At 59.1% G+C, this 24,715-nt stretch overlaps 1 protein-coding gene across 4 annotated transcripts in view; it reads right to left on the bottom strand.

Moving 5' to 3' along the window:
* The window catches only part of SMOC2 (SPARC related modular calcium binding 2), an 84,879-nt gene that overhangs the window by 29,457 nt on the left and 30,707 nt on the right, over nt 1-24,715 (bottom strand). For 2 of the 4 annotated variants that reach the window (XM_036223670.1, XM_016125082.2), the window contains exons 2-7: nt 22,245-22,416; nt 15,330-15,436; nt 14,027-14,126; nt 8,979-9,026; nt 6,112-6,195; nt 4,885-4,959 (exon numbers count right to left, since the gene is read on the bottom strand). In XM_036223670.1, coding sequence (XP_036079563.1) covers nt 4,885-4,959; nt 6,112-6,195; nt 8,979-9,026; nt 14,027-14,126; nt 15,330-15,436; nt 22,245-22,416 — 586 coding nt within the window. The remainder of the gene's footprint in view (nt 1-4,884; nt 4,960-6,111; nt 6,196-8,978; nt 9,027-14,026; nt 14,127-15,329; nt 15,437-22,244; nt 22,417-24,715) is intronic. The other 2 variants (XM_036223671.1, XM_016125083.2) reach the window with 1 other exon arrangement.

Here is a 24,715-nt window from a genome sequence, read left to right as displayed (position 1 = left end):
ACATGCTTTTATAGCCTACATTTAAAAGGAGCCTTTGATTTAATATTTTGATCTTTTCCAATGACCGAAACTTCATAACTCAAGAGTCTAGTTGGTATCTTGATGCTTTGGCAATCTTATATTTGAAGAATAAAATTAAAAAATGAGAAAAATTATATTTTAAAACGGAAATAAAGAAAACATAATTTATATTATTTTTCCCTAGGGCATGCAATTTACCATGATTTAAAGCAGAATCAAAGATGATTATCTTCTGGCACTAATTTTAATATGCTCAATAAAACAAAAATTATCAGCTCCGGAGAAAGCAGAGACGCGTCCCCACCGGGGGCCCCTCCAGCCGCGGAGCCTCGTGCGCACGGGGCGCCTGCGGGCCGGGGCGCGGAGCTGCTTTCGTGGTCTGGCAGGAAGGCGTTTCCCTCCCGAGCGGGGGGGGGGGGGGGGCTTCGGAGATGACAGACCGTGGCCCCACGTGCTCTCCGGCTCCCAGGCAAAGCTTAAAGGGGCAGTCAATGGAAAGGCCGGTCGTTGGGGCTCGTCGGGGCTGGGCGGGCCGCCTGCGTGTGTCCCGTGGGGGCCTCCGAGGGGCGGCCTCCTTGGCCCCGCGTCGGGTGTTGGCGGAGCCAGGGGCAGAGGGAGGGCAGACTCGGCCACCAGCCCGTCAGAGGAGAGGGAAGGGCCACCACGGAGCGCCACGCCCCAGCTCCGGCGCGGCCTGCGAAGCCTCCTCGTCATGGGAGACCCGGACAGGCTGCTGCGCTGGGCCACGCGGCCGGGCCCCCCCCCCCGCCCCCCAGGCTGGGCGAGACCCCTGTCGGCACCCCGTCTTGGCCGGCCAGGGCTGTGACAGCCCGGGGTCGGAGGCGCCGTGCCCTCGGGAGGGGTGACAGCACAGGTGTGCCCGGGTCGGGAGGGGGAGCCTCAGCTGTTAAACCCGCCGACCGTGGCAGCCGCGAGGGGGCGGGCGTCCGCACGGCGGCGCTTGTCACCGGCACACGCTTCCAGTGGGGGGACGGCACCCCTCGCCCCACAGATCAGCAGAGCTGACACCCGGGGGCAGCAGCGGGGACGTCGGCGTGTCCTGACGCGGAGGAGTGGCGCTGGCTCGGCTTCGCGGGGGCAGGCGCTCGCAGCGCCCTGACCGCCAGGCGGTGCCCACGGCAGCCCCGTGTCCCGCCGCACACGCCTCGTGGCGTCGCGCACTCGGGTGTCCACACGGGGAGTGGGGGCAAAGGCCGTAACTCAAAGACGGGGGCCAAGCGCGCAGGCGGCAAGCTCCCCGGTTCCCTCCTGACCCAGAGACGCAGCCGCCGTGTTCGGGAGTTTCTTGGTCCCGGCCCGGCCCCCGCTCCTTCTCGAGTCCGTGCAGCACCAGGTGGCACTCCAGACCCCGATTAACCGGCGGAGGTGGACACGAGGGTTCGGGCGCGGGTTTACGGTGTCTGCGGACTGAGAGAGAGAACACCGCGGTGGCGGCGGTCTGGTCCTCAGGTTTCATGACAGATCACGGCGCCTGAAAACACTGACCCTCGCCTGTTTCTCATTCTTTAATAAAAGATAATGGAGCCTGGAAAAGAATCGCATAGATATCCATGCGAACACAATTAGTTAGGAATTATTTTTTAATTCGTCCGTCCCGTCGAATAACCTCTCCGCCAAAGTCCTGCGGGGCCGGCCTTGCATTACCGGCACTCCCCGCCGTCCCCGCGGAGTCTCCTCACCGGGGGTCACGCTGTCATCGTGACGCAAGTGGAACCTGCACTGAGGGTGCTCCGTGGGCCTCGGCGTCCCCCTCGGCGCCCCCTGCCCGGCGGCGAGGCCCCCTCTGCTCCCTCAGGAGTGTCAGAGCCTCACACGTTCACTCTATAAAATGTTTTCATTACTCTCCGGTCAGCCAACCCTAAGCGCCCTGGGATCTGTCGTCATGAGTGGCACTTGCTGTTTCGTGGTGACCGAACGGCTGGTTCGACGCGCAAACACCTACGCGCTCTCTGCTGACGTTCCGCACTGATTCTACCAGTCGGGCAGAGTCCAGCAAGCGTGTGACGTGGGCCAGGAAACGTGCACCGTTTTACAAACCCGTGGGGGAATGTTACGTAGGTGAAAGACAGGACGTCGCGAAACGTCTCCCCCGGTCGAGTGCTGTCGTCAATTTTACACCTTCTATGCAGAGAACAATAAACCGAAGATAAGGGTCCGAGAAAGTGGAAAAACAAACTGACGTTCAATTACATATTGATGGGAAAAACCGAGTGATGCACTCCTAGGCAAAATGCAGTTTCGGATTTTGCCCGCTTACTCACTGTGTATCGGGTCACATGATGCAAGTGGAGCTTTCCTCACTTAGGGAACCCACAGGATGGTTATGTGTATATTGAATTTCAATTAATGAAAGTCCAGTGGCCAAACTGCAGTTGTACATAGATTAGCTCCCCTTTCTAGCTAGTCACTATTTATTTACTTGTTGTTTCATTTACTTTGTTTTAGAGGGAAAAAAGTAACAACGCCATAGGACCTGCCCATGTTGCATACGATGGTAAAACTCCTTCATCTAGCTCACGTTTTTACCACCCGCTGTGCGTGAATTTTCATAGACTGGGAGTGCTTTACTCTCCTTCACAAGGGCAGCCTCCCTTCTAAAAACGACTCCAGCAGCTGCTCCAAAACGCATTCGGCCACGTGCGCACAGTAGGTGCTCGCCACGCCGGCAACCGTATCCTAGGCCCTCGTAGCATAAGCAACACTGTATACGTTAGTAAGCTCGAGGGGAAAGCAGTACTTTCCACTGACATAGAGCGACAGCAGAGGAGAGCCACACGCCCTCGGCTCGGCCTCCCCCGTGAAAGGACCCGGTGGCCGGTCGGCCGCCCACACCCGCGGGTTTCGATGCGAGGTGCCAGCCTCCGCGGGCCGACAGCGGCCTGAGGCCCGGGGCTGGGAGTCTGCGGTGCGAAGGGCCGGCCGCGTGCATCGCTCTGTGCCGCCTAACGGACCTGGGGTCGAGGGCGCCCTGGAGCCGGCCCTCTCCAGAGACCGACGGAACCGGCACGCAAGGCGCATTTAAAAAAATACGGAATAGTAAACAAGTCAAAATACCTGTTTGTTCAACGTGCCAAACGTGCCTACATCTACCAAGTATCATTAGTAAAAGTACCGTTAAGAGTAAAAGTTGACTACAAATGAAACTAACTCTCCAGACAGTGAAATCCTAACGGCAACAGTGGTGGTGACGCGGACCCATGCTAGTCACCTCACTGCTCACTCAACGAGTTCAGTGCTGTGCTATTACCCGGAAGTGCCAGCCAGATCTGAGCCTTTCTGACCGTCAGAAAGCACACGTGTCTGCACGACTGGTGTCAGGCACAGACGTCACCAGGTCGATTCGTGCCCCACGTTTATAAATCAGCTCGATGTCCTATGCGCGGGAGCTGACCTAATCACGTTACAGCGTAGGGTCCTGACGTAACCTGGGGTTTCCCGAAACATAACTGTCAGTCCCACAAAACACCTAAAGCCTGCGCTGTTCTTACTGGTCCCTCGGGGCCAGAAAACCTGATAACGGCAAGTGCCGGCTGAACCACGAACGTTTCCTTGTTTCACGGGCGAATGTGGAGCGTACAGTCAAAACCCGACGGCCTCCTACTGACAATTAAAGTTGCCTTTAAAACAACACGCATGGCCAGTGACCTTGCTGACAACAATTTTATGTTTGTTTCTCAAAATAAGTTATGTTATTCTCCTGTGAGCAGCTTTCAAAGGCCACCAGTAAATCTGAACCGTACAACGTGCTAACTAATTTCCCAGCACTCATCCGTATGACGCACAAACAGGACGGATAAGGTAACTTCGAGGAACACGGCGACGAGACTGAACAAAACTAACTCGGGCTCTAAAGTCCCTAAGGGCAGCACACAGGTTAATATCTTCAGGCAATAGGCGAAGGTGCCCGTAACGGCCATTTCCGAGAGGAAATCACGCATCCTGGGACTCGGGCGGGAACCCCCCTGCCGGGCATACAGTGCGCCTGGTGGTCCGGCCTTCGGACTCTCGCTGCCGGCTCAGCCCGACGGAGCGGCGCCCAGACCGGGCCTTGTCCCTGCTCCAGCCCTTTCAGGGTGTGTGGGGGGTTGGGGGTCTCAGACTGCTACTGGCGCCCAGGCCTCCCGTAACGCTTTGACCCGTTTACGTCATGGCTGTGAAAAATGCCTTTGAAAGGGGACGCGCAGCCGCAGGTGGCCGCCCGAGGCTAAGGCCGCCCCTGTGCGTGGTCACCTGCGGGCGCCGCTCCAGGCCCACCTCAGGCAGCCAGGCCGGTGCCCAGTCCGTGCTCTGTGAACGGCCGAGAACTCAGACCTGGAGCGGCTGCTCCCAGCGAGGGCCGTGGCCACCGGCCCTGGAGCGGCCAGAGCAGGCACACGTGGCCCAGCCGCCGGAGAGAACCGCGACTCCAGACGCAGTTGGTCTCCACAGAAACGCGAAGCCCCCCGCAAGACACGCGGCCACTGCCACCCCGCTGTGGGCGCCCCAACTGCCCGTTTTAGGGTAGACGTTCTGTCAGACGCTGCTCTGCAGCCCAGCCATCCACGACGTTTCGAGGGGTTTGAAGTAAATCACCCAAGTGTTTTGACATCTCTGGAATGAGGTCAAAAGCAAATACTTATTATCAAATATTTTTATATCCAAGACAACAGTTGACTCGGCGGCATATGTAGAGAAACATTGTAAAGAATTTAGAAAATTCAATAAAAATACCAAAATTTGAACTGAATTTTGCTGGTCAAGTCATAAAAATTATTTGCATGACTCACTGGCAACCAAGGAAAAAGCTGCATTATACACTTAACTGGAAGGAACAAAACCAGCAGCAACAGGACGTCCTCTTACCTGAATTCTTGTTGGTCTTGTTCTGTCGACTTTTAACTTGCTCCGTCCAAAGCGTAGGGTAACGCGACGCAATATCTAACGAACCAAAACAAAAGGACGGTTATTTTTAATTCCTCATGAAAACACATTCTCTTAATTACGAATTCCAGCAGGCAGCCTAATAGCCAAAAAAAAAGATCAGTGTGATGAATACATGTTCCACAATTTACCCAAAATAATTACGTGCATGAGACAATAGAAAATAGTATTCATTTAAAAATTTTTACACATTTCTTTCATCCGAAATTATAAATAAAAGTTAAATGTCTCCAAAAAAAAAAGTAAATAAATTAGTGATGTGAGTCCAGACAGGCTCCACCTGGCGGAAGCAGGTTTTGGCAAAAAGCCCCGTGTCCAGAAACACTGAGGTCGAGGCAGCTGTTCGTGTAACACGTGGGGTTTCCGCTCGGGCGAAAGGCCCGCACCAAGCATGACACGTACGACCCGGTTTCGCGTGGAACCCTCGGGGCTGCGTCTTGCTGGTGACACCACTTAACAACTGTAACCGGATGGTCCCAGTGTGGCTGGTCACACCGCCCGCCCCGCCCCTCGCCGGCCTCCGGCCTCGGCCGAGCAGGTGTCCCCGCCTGCGAAGCGGGTTCCGAGGACCCCGCGAATGCCGAGCAGGGCACACCGCACGGCCCTCGTCGCCATGCCGACGCTCGCTGTCATTGTCGGTCATTATTATTTGCGAAGCACCATGTAATTCCACCTTTCAATCTCGGATTTATTTATTGTGTGCGTTCCTTATATTTTTGTCTTCAAACCCTGATCCCTTTTGACCCCAAAATTTATGATACACGGGCAAACGCCTGAGACACTCTGCTAAAGGCTAAGTGTGCGAATCCCCCTTGTCCCGACTACAAAATTCAGTAGTCCTGAGAACCGTCTTGTGTCCGTGAGACTTTCCAAAGCTTGTCCCACGCACCACACTGTGGCAGACACAGGATGTGAGGCGTGTGAAATACATATTTTACATGGTCCCAATCGCGAAGCCAGTCTACAGATTTTGATTTAGAAAAACCACCGTGGTGCTCTGCTACCTGCGAGCCCGCGGCCACGTTCAGGAGCCACGGGGAAGACGGGGCGCTGGAAAATCGGAGATGGCGCAGGGGGACGCGCCCGGCCACCCCGGTCCAGGACCCCCCACACCCTGCCCCCGCGCACCCCGCTTCGCCCGGCCCTCACCTTCTTCATCGCCTTGGGGCTGAGTCTCCAACGCAGGAGCTGAGGCATCATCTGAATTCAGAACGGAAAAGATTTGCAAGGAGACTACAATTATGAGAGTAAGTTAAGTAAGTGCGCATACGGGTGAGGCGAAGGATCTGCAAACAGCCCCCATCAGTTAACGCGAACGACCACGACCACCCGGACGCGGGGGGGGGGGGGGCGGGGGAGTGGACGCCCGGCCCAAGGCCAGGCCGAAGGCCACGCCCGCGCCTCGGCACCTGCGGGTCCGAAACCCCGCCCGAGGCTCCAAAGGGCTCCGTGAAGGAGGCGTTAGGTGGTGTGAGCGAGGGGTCTCCCAGCTTGGGGTCCGTGAGTCTGGGGCACTTGCTGTTCTAAGGAGAGAGGCTGACGGGGGCTGGGGGAGCGGACCATGACACCCCGGACACCCCTACTTCTGAGTGGGAAGCCAGGGGTCGCGCTGCGCCTCTGCGCCCCTGAGGCCTCCCGGCCACTTCTATGACACACGAGGGCCGAGGGGCGGGGACGGGGAACCAGAGTGAAGGAGATCAGGGAACGGAGGGAAGGCCGTGGTTATGGAAGAACTCTGGGCCGCTTCGCGGAAGACATAGCCTCCAAGGGGTAATCTTTGCTTAATTTGCTGGAAACACTCTGGGTCCCCTGGTAAATAAAGCACGAGGTGCCGAGGGTCCTGACCCACAGCGGGGTGAGTGGCAATGAGCTTCGGGATCCTGCCGATGCTACGTGGCCCCCCCCCAGGGACGCTGTCACGTGGCGCTTCGTGGGGGCTCCGAGACCCAGCCCGGGGTCTCTGCCCTGGCTGCCCACACGGCTTCCTCACGCAATGATTTCAGGATCAAAATACGGCAAACGGCGGCAGAGGTAAGGACCGCCATGCCGCTCATCTCGTCAACCACGAGCGCGACTTCCCCAGGCGTGGGAAGAACGAAAATGAAGTTTCTCATACGCTCTCTTCGGGGAGGGAGTGGGGAGGACCAAAACGAAGTTTAAAAATAAATCTTTAACGGTGAACGATCTCCTAAAAACAGTTTGCTATTTGTCAAAATACTGACGAAACGTAACATCATTTATTTGAAGTACCCCAGCCTGATATTGACAGTGACCCCGACCCAGCCGTCTGACTATTGCGTGTTTCGTAATTTTCTTCCAACAAACTGCAATGAACTGGGAGCGTATTTAAAGCACCTTCAACTGTCTTAAAAGAATCTACTGAGAAAGTCTTGGTGCACTCAAGGCCTTTTTAAATGGCAACCATCGACGACAGCGTTAGAGTTGTGTATTCCTACTGAGGCTGCAGCAGCTGGCCCACGGGGGCCACCGGCCTGTTCCTGAGGTCCCTGGGTCCATGCCCGTCTGCGTGCCCTGCTGAGGCCGCGGGGGCGGGGACGGAAAACGGGCCCATGCGTGCACCCCCCTCGCCCCCGACCCAGCACCCCGGGCCACTCCATCCTCCGCCTCTGGCCACCCTCTGCCTCGGCCTGGCTTTCGCAGGCCACTCCATGCCCTGGTCCCTCCGGTGTGCCGATCCAATGCCACAAACCCACTGGCACCCACTAAACTCCGCCCCGAGAAAACAGCTAACGGCAGGGATTGCTGCTCAGGCCCCTCGCCCCGTGCTGGCCGCCTCGCCGCGGCTGCAGCCGGCTCCGCAGCACCGGCTCAGGTGTCCCCTCCGACGTGTGCAGGCCGTGGGTCCCGGGGCCAGAAAGCCTTCCTCGGCTAGCCTCGTTTCTGTGCCACGCCCCCACTCCCGGGGATTCCTCTGGCTTTGGCTTGTTTTTGACAGCGGATGCCACAAGCGTCACGTGCACAAGGTCAGAGGGCACCCCCTGAAATAGCGTTTCCTTCCGCCTCCTCCCTTCCAGCACCTGCTTTCTCTAATCGTGAACATGGTCACGTCCTGTCCTCTGCACACTGCCATCGTGCCCACCCCAGAGACCTCACCGGACAGGCAAACGCGTCTCCGTCCCTCCCACGTGAAGCCCCAGGCCAGCGCCCCGGCTGTGCCGGCTGCTCACCAGCTGGCCCTCCGCGCCGAGAGCAGGCAGCTTCCCCCGACCGCTGGCTTCTCCTGTGCCTGCCTGCGTCTGCCCCAACCCGACACCCTGTCCGCTGCACCGCCTCCTCCGTGAAGCCCTCCCGTCGCAGCTGCCTCCTCCGACCCTCCGTGTCCTCACAGGCTGACATTTACTCACGGGTCACTCTGTGTGTATGTCCTAGTAACACACAGAGACTCTACCGTCCGCCCAGGGCAGGGACGGCGCCACCGGGGTCTCAGCAGACTCGGAAGGGAATGGGGTCGAATACGACTCGGGCCTCCTTGGCTTTGAGTCATTTTTCATTATCACTGGTGTACCTACTACTGCCTACCCCAGGCAAAGAAAGTACCTCAAATCAGGAGAAAGGGGCTGCCAGTTCCGCCTGGTTCCGGCTGGTACCAGCCCCAGAGGAGGCGACCGTCAGGGGGGAATAGTGTTCTCTCCCGCGGGGAGGAGGCGCTCACCTCTATCGGGGCCTCAGTGACTGCTCCGCTTTAGAATCACAGGGACCACGGCCCAGACACGGGACCTGGGTCCTCTCCGCAGGGCTGGGCTCTGGGGCGGGGGCGGGGGGCTAACAACACGCGCGGGCGCCCCGGCTCCCCGGACCCAGCCTGTGTCGGGGCCTAGTGAGCCTAGGGGCGGAATAAACGTTTGTCGAGCGACTGAGTCATCAGCAAACCGCTCCAGCTCCCATTATCATCCCCAACCTGCACCTGCGTAAATTTTAACTCGCGAAGCCCCTTCAGGGCACGGGTCGCGTGAGACGCCGCAGTCATCGACGGGAACTCGCTTTAGGGCAGTCACCTGTCCTTCCCGTGCCTTCCCGCTGGGGTAGCTTTTCATTGATGGAACCTAAAGGCGAGAAAAAGGATGGAGTTACTTTGGCTCTCGACTGGTCGTCAATAATTGTTACGCAAACATTTTATTCCGCTCTGATCAATCCGCAGCGCTCTGTCCCTGTCCAGTGACAGGACAGCTGTCGGAACCCCGAGGGGGCGCGGCCATCCCGCTCGGGTCCCGCCGCGGACGCGTGCAGTGACCCCCAACGCACGGCCCGTCTGAAAAGCGTCAGAAGCGCCTTCTCAGCACACACACCATGCTGGGGTCCTAAGACGCATTAAGTTAAAAAACGTTTTTAAAAAAATAAATAAATAAAGACACAATTAAAGGTAAATAAAAACCCGGTTTCGGCTGGATGCTGATCTATAGACAAGGAAACTGAGGGGCCATCTGTTTGCAGAGAACAAGAAGCACACTCAGGCTGACCAAGTAACTTGAGGCAAAATGCTGTAGCATTTACGCTAAAAGGTTTATGTTACGAGTATGAAGTGTGTTCTTTCTTCCCCCTTACACTGAAACTGCTGAAGGCACCAATACGTTTCCTCATCATTATTACAAATACTTAAAGAAATAAAAAAACAATCTGTTCAAAGTGGCTTCGCGGCGTATCTGCCTGTCCCATTCAGAACGCTCCGTCCGGGGTCAGACGCTGGATCGCACTTCCTGGCAAGGCATCTCATGAAATCGACCTCGAAACGCGTTTGTTTTTTCAGTTTTGAGCATGACATTGGAAACGGAGTGACACTTGTCCCAAAGAGAGAAACTTCGTGAGACCTTGAGACCGCCTGCTGTTCCCTGCGCTGGGAGATGCTCGGGCCCCCCTGGCGGAGAAGACCCTCAGGGGAAAGAGAAGGAGAGAGGGACCCGTGGGCCGCGCGCTCTCCGGTGCTGGGGCTGCTCACGCCCTCCCCCATTCTCCTCCAGCTGAACCGGGACCCGCTGGGACCCAGCAGGAGGCGACACAGCCGCTGGGAGCTGCGGGGGACACGCCCCTGCCTCCTGCCTCCCGCCTCGCGGCCTGTGGGCTAAACGAGGGGAGGACGCGCCTCGGAACCCTGCTCGCCAGCGGATGGGGGGACCAGGGTCCCCCCGCTCGGCTGCACGTTCCAGGCGCTCGGTGAGGCCGCGGGTGCCCCCAGCGGCTGCTGCTACCGCCAGATGGAACGTTCTGGCACCTCCAGGCGTCAAAGCGCAGGACGAACCCTGGTCACCAGCCCCCCCCCCCCGTGTGGCCCCCTCACGAAGCGCTCGGGATCCCACGTTCCTTGTTCCCCTGAACTGTCTCTGTACAAATCCAGACTTCTTAAGAGCTTAAGGTTCTTAGTCATCAGTTTATTTTTATCATGCGTTTCTGCAGTGAGTCAAAAAAAAAAAATGTTTTTCACTTCTGGCTGGGATTGTGAGAGTTTGGTAATATTTCTGAACATAAGTACGTAGGTTCTAATATTCTGAGCTGAATGTAAATGCCCTAAATGACAGTCGGCTGCCCCGCGAGGGCTGCTCGACTGAACGGACACGACACCGTGCGGTCTGAGGACTGCCGAGCCCGCGCTCAGGGAAGCCGAGAGCCGGGACGGCGTTTAGAAATTTCCTCTCCTCTCCGAATCAACCGAACTTCCGCTCGCTCACCAGCCCCCTAAATCCAACCAGCACCTACTTGAATAAATCCACACAGACAATAACTCCATCTTCTCATATGTGAGAAATAACTGCAGACCGGAACCACACGTCCCAGGAGAGCCCGGGTCCCTCCAGCTGCCTCCGGACAAGGAGACTCCCCAGCCTCCTGCAGCACCCGGTGCCCAGGGACGCGGCGGGCCGGCGGGCCTCGCTCTGCTCGTGGGAAGTGAGGACGGGCTCCGGGAGCCGGAGCGGGACGGCAACGCCTCGTCTTTCATTACTTTTTTCTGGAGATAGCGATTTGCTGAAGCCACCCCGCTCACCCCCCCCCCCGCCCCCGCCCCAGGAGTTTGGATTAGGATTCTAGGATGTCAGTGCGGAAAGGGGGCCTGGAAATCAGGGGTCAGGAAACAGCAAAGAGCTGTGTGGACTCAGGCTGGCCGGCTGCACCCCAGGACCCGAGCTCTGTCCTCAGACCTGACTTCAAAGGCCGCCGGTCCCATTTCAGCGCCATTTGAAGAGGGTGGCCTTGTTAGCACTCGGGGCAGGGGGAGGAGGCCGCAGAAGCGCTGTGTGAGGACGCCTGTGGTTTAGGGAGGGGTGAGAGCTCGGGTGGCGGTGGTCCCAGCACGGGGTGCGCGCCCAGCGCCCCTCGGCCTGCGGGAGGTCGCGAGGCTCTGCCAGCAGTCGGCGGCCTGAGGCGGCCCCTTCGCAAGGTCTCAATGCCCCAGGTGGCCGTGTAACCTGCAGGTCTCGTGAGGAAGAGACCTGGACATTTTCAGCTTCCTGGTGGTGGCTGCCGGAGGCTGTGTCAACCACAGGCCTGGTCCGGCCACCACACTGGTGACAGATAGGCCAAGACCGGCACGGAGCACGTCTCATCATCGCGTTATTCTGATTGATGAACAGGAATTTGCATGTTTGGCGTTAAGGCTTAAACGTGCGTGCCCGTGAGATGCAGAAACCCTCCCTCCTGAAGGCTCCCGGGGACACTGGGGCAGGGCCCACCCTCCGCCCGCCGGGCCGTGCGGTCCGCAGGTGTCTGCTGCCTCGCACGAGGCTCCGCCCCTGGTGTGTCCGCACATATTCGTAAGGGACACACGCATGCACTGTCACTGTTTGTGGCTAAACGTGAAGTCTCTTTTCCTGCCTGATAGCAGGAACTTAAACGCAAAGCCTGCTGTAACCTCCGGGACAAAGGTAACTCCCGAACACTGAGGTTCGCCCAGCTTTGATAAAGCGGACAAGACGCAGCCCGGCCTCCCCGGGCGAGCAGTGCACACGAGCCACAAACAGAACCAGCTCAGAACCCGCGAAGGGCGGAGGCCAGGCCTGGACGCCGAGGCCCCGGCCACCTGCGGACGGACACTCTGGACAGCTGTGGCCCATGCCGTCCGTCACGGCCTCCTGCAGAGGGGTGTCCTATCGCCCTGCTTCTCTGCAGTATTTGCGAAGTCGTGGCCACCTCTGGGGAAACTCAGCACATTACGCCAAAGTTTATCATGAGCTCTTCACGCATGCGTGTGTTTCTGTGTATGAACATAACCCTCCCCAAACTCTCCCTCAAACATCAGAGTTTTCTCAAAAGTTCATGGCAACGCCACAAAGGTTCACAGGTCCCCCCAACACAGGCACCTGCGCCCCCATGCCCACGACGTTGCAGAATAAAAACGTGCATATGACTGGGGGTTCACAGACTTTTTCTGTAACTCAGTGGGAGCTATGGGGTAGGTTAGCACCAGCTAGTTCGAGATGACCCTGGCCTAGCCAGCACGCAGGTCATGGCCACGAAACCATGCCGCGAAAGCGTGAGCGCATGCACGCACGCTCGTGGGGAGCAGGCCTTAGCGGCCCCTGCCCCGTCCACACTGAGACGTTTAATCCGAAAGCCTTCGCTCCCTCAGCAGCGTTTCCCACGCAATCGACACCAGACTTTTAAGCAAAGGGACAGAATGCTCTTCCTCCCATAACCCATCGCTTGGACCAAAAAACCCCCAACAGGCGGTGAAAAAAATGGGGTATTTCTGTCTGGTTAAGTGTTACCAGCACCTGGTCAGAAAAATAATGTGAGTGAACAATACAGCGGCTTGACCCCAAAAAGCAAAGACTTACTTGGAGAATGTAAGAAATTCAGCCACTTTTACACACGGCTTTCTAACAGAGTTCTTAGGGATACTATTTAATTAATTTTTCACATGGCATCACTAAAACCACAGAAACGGATTCCACCCACGTCCGCCTTTGCACGGCGAGGCCGGCCTCGGAGGCCCGGACGGGGATGGAGTGCGGTCAGCATGAGCAAGCGTCTCCCAGACTGACGGACGCACACAGACGCCAACTCGATGTTCTGTTTGTCTGTTTTCATTTACTCCGTGAGTTTGTGAAAGAATTATTAGGTGCAATGTTGGCTCACTAAAAATATTTTTTTCAGCCATTTTTAGGCCTTGGATGACAAAATAGTTTTTAAAAATAAATATATTTTAATTCCGCATCATGCACACCCCATGGCTTTTAAGTGATGAGCAGTCCCTGGAAATATCAGGTTTCACGTCACTGTTAATCACAGATGTCACCACTCCGGGGTGGTTATGAGTCCTGTCCTGTGCCCCGGCTCCTGTGTTAACGTCTGACTCATAAGCAGAACCTAATTAGAACATGCCTGCCTTTAACTAGAAAACAAGCCTAAAAATGAACTCTGTGTGCAAATCTTGCAACGTCATACACGGAAAATCAGGAACAGGCTCTGCGCTTTGTTACTGTCACGCAACGACCCACCCTGCCCGTTCCCATAGGTCGACTCCAGCCGTTCTGCTGCGGACACCGCGAAACATCCCAGCGCCCGATCCGATGGCCCCCACACAATCAATCAAAACCCCAGCCGTGGCCCCACTTCAAACAAAAACGACCTGCATCATTTACAGTGTTTTTGGTGAAATAGCAATGGAAAGCAGACTCCTTTACAGATTGTTCTCCTGCCAACACTGTCACCTTCGGCGCATCGAGCCTCCTCGTGAGTAATGACAATAACACAAGCGAGGCCCCTGGGCGCGGCGCTGAGCGCGGCGGCCACTTTCTCTTTGCAAACACATGCACGCAAAACCAGAAACATTTGCTCCTTTTCTGCCAAAGAAAATGCTGGGTCCCTTCCCCCGCTGACTGCAATGCTCGCGGTCACGTCTAAAAATGAAGAGTCCCGAATCGCCATGGCCACCTGTGGTTCAGACCCGGGCCCCCTCGGTAAGCCGCCTTAAACACGAGAGCCTCGAAACACTGAAGGGTTTGTGCAGGGATGCAGGCCGCCGTGGCTGACCGTGAGCCAGCCTCGGTGAGACGGTCAGAGCCTCAGCTGGCCGGCGTCCGGGGAGGGTCACCAGCAGACTGCCCAGACCTACCGGGGCACCTGGGGGTCTTGTGGGCCACGGCGGTGCCGCTGATGGGCCTCCCGTTGGACGTGACGCACCAGCAGTATCCCGTGTAGCTGTGGCACTGGACCTAGAGCGATGGCAGGACAGAGAGGTCAGTGCTGCGAGCGCCTCGCTACCGCCGCGGCCCGCCCTCCTCCTCGCGGGAGGCCCCGTGCTTCCCGCGTTGCTGCTGGACACTCGTCAAGGAGCCCGACGGCCTGAACTCAGGGTTTGAGAGGTAAAAGCCACCAAAGGCGCTTACTGAAAGCTACTGCGTGCTGGCACCTCGCCCCCTCTGAGATGGGGCCCAAGCCTCATGCTACAAATGGAGAAACTGAGGTCCCAGGTGCCAGGAGACCTGCTCCGTGTCTACCAGCCGGCCCAGCGCAGAGCCAAGGAGAAGGGGTGGCAGCAGGGGTCGGCGGGGCGTCTTTCCATGGGGCCCCGGGTCTCTCCTGCACCTGTCCCGCCAGCCCCCACCCCCCCCCCCAGCCCCCACCACACCAACAGCCAGAGAGTCGCGCCCTGTGCTGCTCCATCTCTCTCCTCAGTCTTTCTGGGTGGAACAATCGTTGTAAAAACACAGAGTTCCCATTGTTATGCAACACAGCAGGTCCTGCTGTTTTTCTACCAAAAGCCATGTCAGTTAGCACGGCATTTGAGGGGTTCTTCTTCCTTAACAAGGGACAACAGAATCCACAACAGTGTTAACATTCGGAGAGGCAGGACGGGTGATTTCCTTGACGGTGCCTTTGACCGAGGATGTCAAGAAAGTCTGGCCAAGGCGCCCCAGGTCCCCGAGTCTGAGCCCCGAGTCTGAGCCCAGAGCCTGCTGCCGGCCCCAGGCCTGCATCAGCTCCCTGCGACTAAAATCAAACTACAACAGGGTCTCCGCAACGCGCCGGGTGGGCGTGGCCGACAGCCGCACCCAGGAAGCTGTCCCGTTTCCCCACACCCGGGACCAGTGCGGACCCCGTAGCAACGACGTCAGTCCCACACCCGCTCATGGGAGCAGCCAGGGGGACCCCACTTCCGCCCTGCAGGGCTGGCCTTCCCACGGCGCCCGCCCCCTCTGACCTGCTGCGCCCACCCGCGGCCCCGCCCCTCCGGCCTGCTCCGCCCACCCGCGGCCCCGCCCCTCCGGCCTGCTCCGCCCACCCACGGCCCCGCCCCCTCTGACCTGCCACGCCCACCCGCGGCCCCGCCCCCTCCGACCTGCCCCCGCCCACCTGCGGCCTCGTCCCGCCCCCAAGGCTCAGGCGCAGAAGACCCCGCTGGGTCTGTTACCTACCTGGCTGTAGGTGCCGTCGTCGTTGCACTCCGGAATGAACACCTGCTGCAGCTCCTTCCGGGCCTGCTCCTGGGTGTACTTCCTCTCGGCCACGCACCGGGACACATCTGTGGGAGACAGCAAACGGAGGCAGCGTCAGGCAACGGAAGATGCGGGCGCACAGCTCCCAGAGGGGCATGGAGGTCGCCGGGGCCGGGAGGGACTGGGAGGGTCAGGCGAGCCTGGAAGGAGGGCAGGACAGGCGTGTCGCCCCAGCGAAAGTCCCGCGGGATCACCCTCGACACTTAGGAGCTCAGGGCAGGCCGCTCACTTAGCCAGACCCGGGAAACGTGGACCTGGCTTCATGGAAGAAGAGGAAGCGCCCGCTGTGGTCCAGCTGGCCGCTGTCTGGCTCTCCTCAGGCCCATCCGGGCACATGGGGTCTAGTCCACGCCCGCCCCGACTCTTCAGACTTTTAAGGTCATCACAACACAGTCTGATACCAACCTCGACGTCCTCACTGCCCGCTTAAGGAAGTATCTCCCGGGACTCAGTAAACTGGTGAAAATAGACGAGTCCAAAAACACAAGCGTGTGTCACCTGCTCCGGACACGCGAGTGAGGAGCCAGGCACCAAAGCCAGTCACCACGACCCCGGGCCGGCCTGGGGTCCCCCACGCCCGCGGGCACGGGCCACATTTGTTTGCAGCAGCACACACATAGCTCGTTTGAATTGTAAAGCTTGAAAAGAACGACTTTCCCAATGTTTCTTAAACGCTTCCAAATTTAAATAACAAGTTGTCTAGATCTTAAAGCCCGCTGGACTCCCGAAGATACTTTTTCAGACGTGTCCAGTGCCCAGCGTCTTTGGCTGGCGACGTTTTGATTGCCTGGTAGTGAAAACCGCTGGCTACGACTCAACACCATCTGGGCAGCAGCCCCAGGGCGGGCAGCCACGTGCGATGGCTCAGGGCGTCAGTGTGCTGGACAGACTCTGTGCTGGAGGTCCACGGCAGGCCACTGGCAGCCCCAGGGACAAGCTGCGTCCAGGGTGACAGGCCTGCACCCTGCAGAAACCCCCGCGGGCCCAGGGCCTCACGTCCTGGTCTGCGCTAGCCCTGGCCGGCCGGCGTTCAGCAGCATGTGGTTTTAATGCAGCCTGTGTTCTAGCTGAGCAGAAATCACTGCTTCGCTGGACTCCTGTCCTTGGTTTTGAGGACATCCTGTGGTTTAACTGCCTAAAGGAAAACAGCGTGAGCTCCAGCTCGCAGGGTCCCTGCTCAGTGCAAACGCAGCTACAAGTTGCTTCCAACGCTGGCGCTGCCATGGGACATGCGCACACTTCCCGAAGGTCTGGTGGGCCCCGGTCCTGCCTTGGAGGCCTTCTTGTAAAGATGTCGCATCTGCCACTGGTCGGACAGTTCGCAGCCCTGCGGCCCTCGTGCTGGCCGGAACCTGAAACCCCAGGTTGGTGCCTGCGTGTGGCTGTCCAGTCAGAGGGACCCGCGAAGACGCCGTGGCGTGGCGCCGCGGCCTGCGCCAGCCATCCCGAACGACCCCGTCACCACCTGTGGGACGAATGCTGCCGCCTCAAACCCCCTTCCGCTGTCCTGCACCCCGGGGCTCTGCAGCAGGGGCGCGGGGTGTCCTCTCGAGGACTGCGGATGGCAGCCACCAGGTCCGTCCTGAAGGCAGCCGGGGACGCCCCTCCGGCCTGGGACGCCTCCCTGGTGTCACTCGTACTGCATTACTGATTTTATCGCCATGAGAACGCAGAGCCCGAGAGGCACCCTCCGGAACGAGCTCACCGGGCCGTGCAGCCGGCCTCCGCGGCGGGCCTGCTGCATGCGCACGTCAGGCTGACTAAACGCCCCGCTTTACAGAAGTCAAAATATTAAGCCCACCCTCAAAGTTACATTATGCCCAGCTTCCCGTTTTGCCTGCCACTCTTGAAAGAACGCCGCAGAAAGGTTCGTCATTCTCCCCTTAAAGCTGCAGTCACGGGGGACGAATTCCGGCCCGTGCTGCATTTTCACTCCGCGCCTTCTTGGCTGGATTAGAAACTGGGCAGGTCCTTTGCCCAGGGCCTGGTTGAGGTTTCACTATGGACAATTTATTTTTGACTGTGCGAAAATTAAATCCTCAAAACACAGGCACCATAAGCTTTTTATTGTGATACAACTACGCAAAACAAAATTCATCATTTTAATCGTTTTAAGGTGTGTGATCCAGTGGCATTTAGTACAGCCACCACCTCTGTCTGTTTCAGGACACATTTTTACAGCAAAAGGAAATCCCGGCTCCCTGAGCGGCCACTCCCAGCCCCTCCCCCGCCACTCGCCTGCTCCTAATCTCTGTGGATTTGCCTTCTGGACACCCCGGACAGACGGAATCACAGACGACGGGGCCTCGCGTGCCTGAATTCCTGCTGCTGCATGTGCGGGCCCCCGTGTGGAGGTGTCCGTGCTTCCTCCTCGCGGCTGAATGCACCGCTTTGTGTGGACAGACCGCGGTCCGTCCGTTCACCGCGGATGGACGCGTGGCCACTGTGACCGCAGTGGCGCAGTGTGGGCGATCGCGGACGCGCCCGTGTCTGAACGCTCGCTCCAAGCCCCCTGGACATGCACCTAGGGCTGGAACTTCCGGTCTACAATAATTCTGTGTTGACTCCATGCTGGACGAGGGCTCCGGCTTGTCACGCCTTCCTCGCTGTTTGCTTCCTGTCACTTCTGTCTGAAGTCCTTCTCGTCACCCTAGTGGGCACGACATGCATCTCATAACATTTGGCTCAGAGTAATTTGTAAGCTACAGCCAACAGGGCCAGGGACAGTGCCCTTCATGGGTGGCCAGGACTCGACCATCCCTCGGCCCGAGAGTTCTCATAGGGACGCACGTGACCCCACCGCGGGGTCACCTGGACGTGTGACTAGAAACATGGGTTGTTTTCAGCCGGCAGGGGCAGCGTGTCGTGAACGCCACGCGCTCCACGAGCCTCTCGCAGGACGGCCAGGAGCACGGAGTCGGCACAGCATCAAGGCGTGTTGGATGCCGTCCCGGTCACAGGCCCACTGACACTGGACATGACCGCGGGCGCAGCACTGTTGACCCTGAGGTCATGCCAGCCTTCGGGGCCCAGTGGAGGCTGGCAAGGGCGGCGTTGGCGTTGGCATGCACGAGCTGGATGGCGAGAGCCGCTGGCCAAAGGACGCTGCACCCCTTGGCAGCAATCACGGAGAAGCAGCCCCGAGAGTGGCCGCCTTTTATTTCTGTTGGCGTCAAATGAAGGCAGACACTGTGTTTCAAAGTTGTAATATTTCACCCACCCCAAATTTTGAAGGTCAGACTCTGAAAAAAATGAAGAATTCTGTGCTGCAATGTTCTTTGGCCTAAGTAAAATGTTCTTTCCCTTCTTAACGCAGACAGATGCGCTGTGGTGGACCAGCGGGGCTCCGTGCCAGGCGCCCTGGCCGCCATGGCCTGCGGCGGTCAGCGGAGCCTGGCGGAGCCGCCCCCGGCCAAAGTATTTGACAGCTAGAAGAGAAAAGGAACTTCGTTCTCACTTTAAATAAGCATTATCATTTTCAATGCATAGAGACAGAAACAAATTATAACAGGAAAACCCCAAGTACATAATTAGGGGTGCTAAGTCATCAAGGAAAAAAAGTTAAGATAAACTGCGAACTACTGCAAGAACACATTATACTGAGTTTTTACAAGATTTCTACAGAAAACAACTGACCACATTATCTCTATGATACTTGATAACCGCAACTGTCAATATACCAGAACAGATCATTATGCAGCTGGTCACCCAACCCCTGATGACACCTGACGGGTACCTTCCCCAGACACAGGTTCTGCCCCAGCTCTCTGACACCTGGTGCCTCGAGACAACGAGGTTCGCTGAAGCCAACGGAAAAGAGGTTTTTCACATAATATTCAAAAACAGTCCGTCGTGTTTCTGATCACGGCTTGAATTCCGGAGCAGCGATGCCAGCTCCCGTCCTGATGAGTGCGGTCGGCGAAGGCGGCTGCCCCGCACGTCAGCCCTGCGAGAGCGCCGCAGAAGGGCCAGGTGAGCGCCACCTGGGCGTGGCTTCCGTGGGAGACGGCTGCGGAGCACCGTGCTCACCACTGCCTCGGACAGCGCACCCGCGGGCGGCACACCTAACTCAGGCCCAGCCTGGGGCGGGACGAGGGCCCGGCCGGCGGGCCGGGGGAGAGAGTCACACACACACGCATACACACACATATGCACACATATACACGTGCACACACGCACACATTGCAGTCACGTGTACACTGACACATGCACGTCTACGCACACATGCATGCACACATACATTCGCACACAGACACATGCACACAAACACATCTGCGCAGTGCAGTCCATGCGACGCACACGTGCATACATACACACGCACACGTGCACGTGTGCAGGCATGCATATGCCCACACGGACTTCTTTCGTGGAAATGCCTGCTTCAATGGAGAACGTGATCATGGGGAAACAGCTGATTTGTGGAAGCCGAGGGCACTCCGGTACTCGGTGCCCCTCGTGGGCTAGCCGGGCCTCCAGGCGCAGCTGCAGGGGACGTCCGGCCTGCCCCGCCTGCCTCACAGGACATCATCAGACACGCAAGGACAGTGGCAGGGGATGCGCGTCCTGGGTGAAGCCTCGTCAGCAGCACAGTTTATGATCGGAGGCACCTCCGGGTGGAAAGGACCCCTAGTGTGGTCCCGACTCAGCCCGTCGGAGAGCGTGTGGACGGATGGGCGTGGCCCCCGCAGGGCCCGGGGCAGTGCCAGCCCCCCAGGCCTGGTCTCCCCGCCCCGGCTCTGTGCTTCTCCACTTAACCAGGCGTCAGCAAACCTGGAGGCCAGCAAAATGCGGACGCGGGACCGCGCCCCACCGGCCCAGCCCAGCGGGGCCGGAGCTCAGTCCTGGGCGCCCCGGGGGACGACCCCAGCCGCACAGCGGGCCATGCCTCCTGTCCGGGCCCCGGGGAGGGCAGAGGCGGCATGGCCTTCACCCACGAGCACAGGAAGCTACCAGCGGGTCACAGGGCAGTTACCTCTGGGAGGCCTTCTAACACTTCGTACATAAAAGTAAACTAAAAACTACGCAGAGGACATCGAGGCGGCAATGCCAGGGTGAGCGGTGGGCGATACACACTTCGGGGGCTCTGCAGGAATGACACTGGAAAACCTTGCTAGTCTCAGGCATGATGAGGCCTGGTGTCCCCATATGTGGGTCACCACCTTCCACTGAATCTCCAAAAATGTGCGTGCACAGAACTCACGCCACCTTCCTGCAGGACTTGACAGAAGGCGTCACCGAGATGCCATCTGCGGGTGGCGCTTGGATCACACGTCCCCAGGAGGGCACTGCTGCCAACGGCGTCACTGGGCCTGGTCTCCCAGCGTGGACAAGCAGGCCTTTCCCGAGAGTGTGCTACTTCCTGTGTGGGCTGGAGGCAGAAGGAGGCTCTCCCAGGGGCCCCATCCTGGGTGCCCAGGTGTGCAGCCATCCCCAGCGGGCTACAGCTCCCGGGGGCCAGGCAGCTGCTTCTCAGAAGCCACAGAGCGCTGGACGAACGTGGACCCTAAGCCGGAGTCTGAGGCAGACCTGAGGCCTGTGGTCAGTCCCAAGACTTGGCCCCTCCGGGCAGCCCACTGATGCTGACGCGGCCGGTCCCAGGGCGCACGCTGCGTGGCTCGGCCCAGCCTGGCCCGTGAGATCCACATCGGCACCTGCAAGCTTGCATCCTAGACTCAGCTGTGCACTGCCACGCCGCACCTTAGGCACAAACCAAATGCCCCATTTGCTGCGTCTTTTCCTTGTTAACGTGATGGCACGATGAAATTGAATTGAAATTACATTTTCCCTTCAGCTTAGCCCTGGCCTCCCCGTGGCCTTGGGTGCTGAGGGCCTGAAGACACACGAACTTCGAGCAAACCGTGGAGGTGGGAAAAATCCTCAGGAACGTGTACCCGCCAGTTACGGCAGAGCCATGGGCATTCGCCTGGGGGCCGTTGGGCTCCCTGTCCAGGGCCGGTGGGGCTGCCACCTGTGCACCTGGGGACCGGCTCCTCATGGACACGGACCGAGGCCCCGGGGCCCAGGGTCTCAGCACCAGGGTGCAGGGTGGTCCCCAGCATGTCGCAGGAGCAGCAGCCAGGCCGACAGCAGGCAAAGCCCTGCCTCGCCATGTGGAGGGGTGACCCCAACCTAAGACAGGGTGCTGTGACAGGAAGAAAGCAAATTATCCAAAACCTGGCCAGGCCCGGGGCCGAGGCGGGAGGAGGCCCCATGGCCCTCAGACTCCGCTGTGTTTAGGGGACTGCTCGAGCCGGCAGCTGGACACCGGAATGCCATCTCAGGCTCTGTGTGGCCTTTTCTTCCTAGACAATAAGGAAGAGAAGGCTCAGTCTCTTTCTGAACACGATTCTGTTTGCTTGAAACGGCGGCTCGTTTTCCTGAGTCAGACCCTTCTTCAGCGTGGAAGGCATTGCAACGTTTTGCTCTGAGCATTTACTTAACTCTAAATCTGAGTCTCGAAGCAGGAAAATCAAAACTCACGAGTATAAAATTAGCACCAAAAAAAAAAAAAATCGCTGGCGAGGGCCCAGGGCCTTTGCAGAAGGGCCACTATGCTAGGACGGGTGGGAAGGACCCGGCGCGGTCCCGGGCGGGAACAGCTTGAGAAGACGCCCCTGGACAGCTTTGTGCCATGATGTCGCAACACACCCTCAGAAAAGAGCCTCAGTCAAGTGCAAAGTGAACCTGCTCTTGAGTCGCGGAAATCACCCTCCTTCCTCACGTGCTCGGAACAAAATGCACGAACACGGAAGCCTGGAGGTCCCAGGTGCGAGGCGCCCGCAGGGAGGGGGCGGGGCACGTGTGGGCTCGTGCGGGTGGCCGGACGCCACTCACCTCTGCAGTTCCCACGGTGCGCGATCCCCAGCTGCGGGTCCTTGCACTTGGCACGCTGGAACTCACAACGGGACAGGAAGGTCCTTCCGTCAGACGCACAGAGAGGCTTCTGGGGGGCCCCCCCGCAGTCCAGGCCGCAGTCTTTGTCCTTGTCTTGATCGACTCTCAGAAACTTCAGGAGGGGAAAAAAAAAAGAAGAAGCCAGACAGATTTACGGATACGTTCTGCAGAGCGGCAGTCACAGGCGGCCCCCCGAGGCCACTTAGCGTGGGGGTGGGGACCACAGGCAGCAGCAGCCGGCCAGCCTCTGAGAGGCCAGAGCCACCGTCCGCGGCACCGTCCTGGTGACTGGCAACCCCCGCACCTGGGGTGCACCCTGGCTGGCGGGCGCGGGGCCCCGTGCGTGGTGCAGTGGGCGGGCGCCCCTCTGCCCTGAAGCCGGCGCGGCTCCGCCTTCCTCGAGGCTGCAGATTCCCGAGCCGGTATGCTGCCCGGTCCCACTGCTGCCTGGAAGCAGGGGCAGGCGCCCCCCTTGTGAAGCGGCTCCGCACAGCGTCACCTGCGGCCCAGGCTCCCGTCGCGTGCACGCGCGTGAACCGGGTCATCACTTCGGGATGAGGGCCTGCCTGGGAAGGGCGCTCGTCTCTGTGGAAGGCCTGCCCGCAGCGGGAGTGGACCCAACGTCGGGCCTGCCCGCCCCAGGACCGGGACAGACCATTGGGATGGCCCCAGGCCTGCCCCAGGCACCCCATTGAGCACTCCAGGGCCCCCCACTGCCGTGGCTGCTCTGACGTCCCCGACACGGCACTCAGACCCCACAGTGCTGCCCAGCGGGGTCGCGGACTGGCCGCCCCTCCCTCACATGCGCCGCACAGAGGATGCAGGGCTCTGCCCCAACCCGACGCCCGACCCTCTGCACATGCTCCGACCGACCGCGGGGAGAAGACGGGACTCAGGAAGCCCATAGGCTTCAGGGGACAGGACGAATGGAGCCACCGCAAGCCTCCCCTCCCCGGCGCCGCCCGCCCCACAGAGCCGCTGCCTCCGATTGTGGGACCTTAGTAACGCACTAGAAGACAATGGGGAGCCAGTGGACCAGGGCTGTGGCCGTCACCGCGTGCTCTCCGGCGGCGTCTGGGCCCGGTGTGCCCGCGCAGCTTCCTGGAGGACTGCTCTGCCCCAAACGGCCCCTGGCTGTGGGCTGGAGGGGAACCAGGGCGGGGCTCGGCATGGGCTCAGGGACCCTCGTCAGCCTGCTCCTCGCAAGTGAGAGAAACAGGAAAGTCTCAAACTTAGGCCGCTTCGTTCCCTGAAAAGATGTCAACCTCCCCCAGGACGCTCGGCCACTGAGTGGGAGCTGAAGTGGAGATGAAGCCATCAGTGCAGAGGCCCCAGGGGACGGGGGGCGGGCCGCCGGGAGCCACGGGCCTCGCACAGAGCCAGCGAGGCCCCCACAGCCCCATCCTGGCAGCCCGGCGGGCGTGGGCACTGTCCCGGCATGCACCCTTGGGGACGGGAGGCCGAGCTTGGCAGTGGTCACTCCCCGACCTCCGCGGCAGGCGGCAACCAAGAACAGCGAGAGCCCGGGCGGTGGGCCTTCCACGCGGGCCACTGGGCGCAAGACGCGCCTCTGGGCCGTCCGGGGCCGAGGAGCACCCTCAGACCCGCCCTCGCTGGCGGGAGGCGCACTCGGTGACGATGGCTCGCTGCCTTCTCTGGGTCTCAGAGCAATGTCCTTCCCCTTAGAATCGGGCAGAGCGAGTGCGTGCGTGGGCCTGGATCCCGTCACCTCAGGGAAACCACTGTCGGCGTCCAGCTGCGGAGCGTGAAGGTGCCCGGGGCCGAACCCTGGGGAGCCCGTCCCTGACACGCCGCACCCTCACGCGGCTCACGAGCACCGGAAAGTGTGTGCGGACGGGGTCTCCCCACACACAGCCGGCCCCGTGGTCCAGCTCGGGGGCGGGGGACGCGAGGCAGCGAGGGGAGACGGCGGAGGGGCCGGGAACAAGGGGCAGAAGTGGACGTGCGGCCCGCGCAGGACCGGGCGCCACACGGGAGCCTGGCCCACCTCCCGTCTCAGCTGGAAACACGGAGCGACCCAGAGACCCCCGACTTCATGCGGAAGACGCGGTCCCTTCGCACTCCCGAACCGCTACGTGAAAAAATGCAGATGACTTAGGCTGAGGCGTCCTAATTGTCACTTTCTCTAAATGAACGAGACGACCCCTACATCTTTCAATACAAAGCTAAAGAAAATCAGAAGCCTAGCATTCACGCATGCGGAATGTGAGCAAAGTTCTTGATAATTTACTGGTGCAGAGCTCACAAAGGGGCCATTCTCTGCTGGAAATAAGAGAACATGCTCTGTGTGCATGTCCCTCCGCTCCCCGTTTTTAATAGAAATTAAATTCCAAGGGAGACAGCGCGGAGCGGGAAAATGAGCTTTCAACTGTATTCTTGAGTAAACAAAG

The sequence above is a fragment of the Rousettus aegyptiacus genome, unplaced genomic scaffold (genome assembly GCF_014176215.1).
Source record: "Rousettus aegyptiacus isolate mRouAeg1 unplaced genomic scaffold, mRouAeg1.p scaffold_m13_p_1, whole genome shotgun sequence".
NCBI classification, from domain to species: domain Eukaryota; kingdom Metazoa; phylum Chordata; class Mammalia; order Chiroptera; family Pteropodidae; genus Rousettus; species Rousettus aegyptiacus.
Note: the sequence above shows the minus strand (reverse complement) of the source record. Positions and strands in the feature narration are given on the sequence as shown.